General features: G+C 53.8%; 1 protein-coding gene across 1 annotated transcript in view; it reads right to left on the reverse strand.

Annotated features, from left to right (window-relative positions):
• RFX1 (regulatory factor X1) overlaps window positions 1-5517 on the reverse strand; it is an 86767-nt gene that overhangs the window by 18203 nt on the left and 63047 nt on the right. Inside the window, 2 exon segments of the mRNA XM_015419521.1 lie at window positions 1857-1966; window positions 4629-4734. Coding sequence (XP_015275007.1) covers window positions 1857-1966; window positions 4629-4734 — 216 coding nt within the window.

The raw sequence follows: 5517 nt of genomic DNA on the forward strand, positions 1-5517 counted from the left end.
GGTGTACACCACCCCCCCCCCCCGGATCATTTATGATCCCTAAATTTAGCGCTGATGCACTGTTATGGTAACAGATCCGGAGGAGTTTAGCCGTGTTAGCCTGTCGATGAAAAATAGTAAAAAGCCCAGTAGCAGCTTTAAGACTAACAAACTGTATCATAGCGTAAGCTTTCGAGAAACACAGCTCTCTTCGTCAGATGCATCTGACGAAGTGAGCTGTGTTTCTCGAAAGCTTATGCTGCAATGAAGTTTGTTCGTCTTAAAGCTGCTACTGGGCTTTTTGGTGTTACGGTAACGGAAGCCCCAAGGGTCTGGGCCGCCTGAATCAACCAACATCAGAAGAGCAGAGGGCTTCGTTCATTCTGATACAGGTCAGGATGGCAAATTCTGGAGCAAAGGTGCTTTCGAACCAGCTCGTGAGGTTGCCTTATACTGAATCAGACCCTGGGTTCATCATGGACGGTATTGTCTACTCTGACTGGCAGCCGCTCTCCAGGGTCTCAGGCAGAGAGAGAGTCCTTCACACCTCACCTACCGCCTTGGCCCTTCCAACTGGAGATATCAAGGATTGAACCTGGGACCTTCTGCGTGCCAAGCAGAGGCTCTGTCGCCGAGCCACAGTGTCACGAGTCCACTCCGCTCTCAGGGGTTGAGGTTAGTGGGGCGTGTGTCTGAAGGGAAAATCGAGGCTTGGTGGCACATTCCCTCAGACTCCTCGGTTTCACCTAGGTTCCCTCACAAGGTGGACCCTGTTGAGGTCGGGTTCACAGGCCAAGTATTCCGTGCTCCCTCTCTCTCTCCCCCGACACCTCCTTGGGAGCCACCCTTTCACAGCTTGTTCCCTGCTTACAGCCCCGACCTCGACTCTATCCTCCCCGGGGTATGCAGATCGCCCTCCTCTTTATTCCCCTCTTAACACCTGCCTCACTTCAGAGTAAATTAGTTAAAGGGCCGGCCGGCTGCTGGTATTTGCCAGCAGGTAACCATCCTCCTTCGTCTCGAGTATTCCAGCGTTGGGTCCCGGGGCCAAGCCTATTGGTTCATCCCCCTTTAGTTGCCGGTGAATCACGGGTTGGAGAGCTGCTGGCTCTACTGGATCCTCCTGGTGCCCCTTCAATGCCGGGAGGCACACCCGGTCCCTGGCGCGCCCCTTTAGTGCCTCGATATGTGGTGGGTGTGGGTCCTCAGTGTCGGTGACCCAACCATCTTCCTCACCGTCCTTTGGAATCCCAGGCTGGTGGGATGGCCGGGTGAGTGTCTCCTGACACACAGCCCCTCCCACAGTACGTGGGGACACTCAAAGAGGCTGAGATAAAGGAAGCCGGCATCTGGGGCAGAGGCTGACACAGGAGACTGAGCAAAGTCTTGGGTCTGAGATCAAACGTGCAAGTCCAAGCTGGACTTTGGACATGTGCAAAAAAAAGTCAAGTCCCGAGTACGAGGGTGCTGCTCTGGCGCACATGAATAGCCCCCTGCTGTCTCAAGCTGTGCTTGGCACACAGAAGGTCCCGGGTTCAATCTCTGGCACCTCCAGCCGAAAGGACCAGGCAGCACGCGATGGGAAAGACCTTCCTCTGCCTGAGACCCCGGGGAGCGGCTGCCGGTCTGAGCAGACAAGACTGACCTTGATGGAATAAGTGAATTACTTAAATGGAGGGACGGTGGTTCCGTGGTAAGGCCAACACACGATGATCGCCTTCCAGTGGGTGAGAAGCAGTCCTCCTGAGCCAGGTAGCGGCCAAGTGGGGGAGGGGCGGCTGAGTGCCAACGGCCCCCGATGTTGGGAGGTGTTCTCAGCCAAGCGCTTTCCCAGCCCCACGCGCTTTCGCCACACGCCCGCCCCCGCCCGGACTCACATGACGATCGCGGTGGCTTCGCTCGGCTGGTTCATGTTGTACCTCCAGAAGGTCTTCCAGAGTGTCTCCACCAGCGTGAACTGAAGGTTGATCATCACGTCAACAATGGCCTGAGGAGGACAAGGAGGAAGAGACGCGGTCCTAAAAGCTGTATGTACAAAGGATTTGGCTTTAAGTCTCTCCCCACCACAAAGTAGAAGAGATTGCATTTATACCCCGCCCTTCACCACCTGAAGGAGTCTCAGAGCGGCTGACAAACTCCTTTCCCTTCCCCTCCCCACAACAGGCACCCTGTGAGGCGGGTGGGGCTGAGAGAGCTCTTTTGAGGACTGCCCTTGAGAGAACAGCTCTGAGAAAACCTGTGACTGGCTCAAGGTCACACCAGCAGCCGCAAGTGGAGGAGTGGGGAATCAAACCCGGTTCTCCCAGATTAAAGTCCGCGCTCCTAACCGCTACACCAAACAAAAACGTGGCCGCTGTAGACCAGGAATTCCCACCTACAATTGTGGCACTGCTTAAAACTAGGCTAATCTGTCCCCTTTATATATCTGAGAACAAATGTAAAGAAAACAGTCGTGAGAGTCTGACCTCTACTACTCTAACATTTCCTGAGGAAGATCCAATTTTGAAACGTCGTTATATAATCTGGAGAAGACACTGACGATGAATTTTCACAGTAGGATTTTCTTATGATTTGAAGGAATTTGTTTACTGTGTTGTAGTGCTTGTGGACCATAATATACAGAAAGCATTTTCTTTGCAAGTCTTGTTGACTGCTTGACCTGTGGGTCGGACTCTCACGACTGTTTGCTTTACATTTCTTCTCTGATCAGGTTGCGATTGTCCACATTCACCCTTTTTGTATCTGCCACAGAGATTTATACTACAATAAACTGAAATCTTTAACACATATATGGGAGGTGGAAAGTGACTTCTGTATTCCCATCATGCTTTATGAAAGCCAGCTAGAGTACAGTGGTTAGAGGGCTTTGACTAGGATCCGGGAGACCCTGGTTCGAACCCCCACTCTGCCATGGAAGCTGGCAGGGTGACCTTGGGCCAGTCACGCACTCTCTGCCTAGCCTTACCTCACAGGGTCATCGTGAGGATAAAATGGGAAGAGAGGAGGATGACGTAAGCTGCTTTGGAGAGAAAGATGGCATATTAATGAAGCAAGTAAATAAATAAATGTACTTTTGAGTGGTCAGAAATCTGCACAAACACTTCCTTGGTTTGGGCCTTAGTCTCTGCCTATTTTTTTGGGGGGGGGGTCTGAGTTCTAAACACCAGGCTCCCGTGCTGGCAAAGAGAAGAACAATCATGAATGACTGGGAGATCCGTGTTCAAGCGACTGAGTAATAATGACTGAGGCCCGCCCCCAAATGAGATCGCAGTGGTATTTGCCAAGGAGTTGTGGAATGGCTGGCAGGAGAGCCTGCAGCAGTGCGGCGTAGTGGTTAAGAGCGGCAAGCTCTAAACTGGAGAGCCGAGTTTGGTCCCCTACTCTTCCCTCCACGTGAAGCCAGCTGCTGGGTGACCTTGGGCCAGTCACCGTTCTCTCAGGGCTCTCTCAGCTCCACCTGGCTCACAAGGGGTCTGTTGTGGGGAGAAGAAGGGAAAGCGAGTGTAGGAGGAGGAGGAGATTGGATTTGTACCCTGCCCTTCACTACCCAGAGGAGTCTCAGAGCGGCTTACAAACTCCTTTCCCTTCCCCTCCCCACAACAGACACCCTGGGAGGTAGGCAGGACTAAGAGAGCTCTGAGAGAAACTGCTCTTTTTCAAGAACAGCTGTGCCAGAACTGTGGCTTGCCCAAGGTCATCCAGCAGGTGCGAGTGCAGGAGTGGGGAATCAAACCCGGTCCTCCCAGATTAGAGTCCGTGCAGTTAACCACGACACCAAGCAAGCGGGCACCAAAAGTTTCAAGGACATTCCTCTGGGACAGGAAGGCTTCTTCGGAAGATTTATGCACACAGCTTTGATGCCAGGAGCTCACAAAGCTGAATTTTTGCTCACAAGACTCCACAGCTTAGAGGGAGCCTTGTTTATAACGCTTCTTCAGATGACAGAGATCAGTTCCCCTGAGAAAAATGGAAGAAGAAGAAGAAGAAGAGGAGGAGGAAGAGGAGAAGAGATTGGATTTATACCCCACCCTTCACTACCCAAGGGAGTCTCAGAGCGGCTTTACAAACTCCTTTCCCTTCCCCTCCCCACAACAGACACCCTGTGAGGCAGGTGGGGCTGAGAGAGCTCTTGACAGAGACTGCTCTTTTTCAAGAATAGCTGCGCCAGAACTATGGCTTGCCCAAAGTCACACCAGCAGGTGCGAGTGGAGGAGTGGGGAATCAAACCCAGTTCTCCCAGATTAGAGTCCGCACACTTAACCACGACACCAAACTGTAAGCTACTTTGAGACTCATGAGGCCTGCTGGGCGACCTTGGGCCAGTCACAGTTCTCTCAGGACTGTCTCAGCCCCACCTGCCTCACAAGGGGCCTGTTGTGAGGAGAGGAGAGGAGGGGAAAGCGATCATAAGATGCTTTGAGACTTCGTAAAGTAGGGGAAGGTGGGGTATAAAAACCTCCTCTGCTTCTTATATGAGAAGGGGAAGCATTCGGGAAGGGAGACTCAACTCTACCGAAATGCTTCCCGTTCCGTTTCCACTGCGCTCTTCAGGCGGCCGGAGTCCTGCCAGGCCTCCTTGCCCACCCCGCCCAAGAAACACGCCCCCCCTTCCAGAGAGGCTACCCACACACACACACACACACACACACCTCGCAATGCGCTTATGACAGCAACTGGAAAGCTCTCACGTCCTCGGCCCCGATGCCCTCCGGGAAGGTCTTCCCCTGCAGGTCCAATTCCGCAAAGTCAGGCAGGCTGCGGGAGGGGTCTGCAACGAGAAGGGGAGGGGAGAGAGCTTCAGAGATCCCTCCTGGCTTCGAGAGAGCAGCCCCCCCTCTCCTCAGCAGATGAGGGAATCGTGCCTTCGTGGTCATGAGTACGTAAGAGAGAAGCCATGTTGGACCAGGCCAACGGCCAATCCAGGCCAACACTCTGTGTCACACAGTGGCCCAAACCCAGGGGCCATCAGGAGGTCCGCCGGCGGGGCCAGAACTCCAGAAGCCCTCCCAGCGTTGCCTCCCCCCAAGCACCAAGAAGACGGAGCATCACTGCCCCCGATATAAGAATGTAAGAGAAGCCATGTTGGATCAGGCCAATGGCCCGTCCAGCCCAACACTCTGTGTCACACAGTGGCCAAAACCCAGGGGCCATCAGGAGGTCCACCGGTGGGGCCAGAACTCCAGAAGCCCTCCCACTCTTGCCCCCCAAGCACCAAGAAGACAGAGCATCACTGCCCCAGATTATAAGAACGTAAGAGAAGCCATGTTGGATTAGGTCAATGGCCCATCCAGCCCAACACTCTGTGTCACACAGTGGCCAAAACCCAGGGGCCATCAGGAGGTCCACCGGTGGGGCCAGAAATCCAGAAGCCCTCCCACGGTTTCCCCTCAAGCACCAAGAAGACAGAGCATCAGTGCCCCAGATATAAGAACGTAAGAGAAGCCATGTTGGATCATGATGGCCAATGGCCCATCCAGGCCAACCCTCTGTGTCACACAGTGGCCAAAAATACCAGGTGCCCTCAGGAGGTCCCCCCCC

Source organism: Gekko japonicus, unplaced genomic scaffold (assembly GCF_001447785.1).
Source record: "Gekko japonicus isolate JY-2015 unplaced genomic scaffold, Gekko_japonicus_V1.1 scaffold872, whole genome shotgun sequence".
In the NCBI taxonomy this organism is placed as follows: domain Eukaryota; kingdom Metazoa; phylum Chordata; class Lepidosauria; order Squamata; family Gekkonidae; genus Gekko; species Gekko japonicus.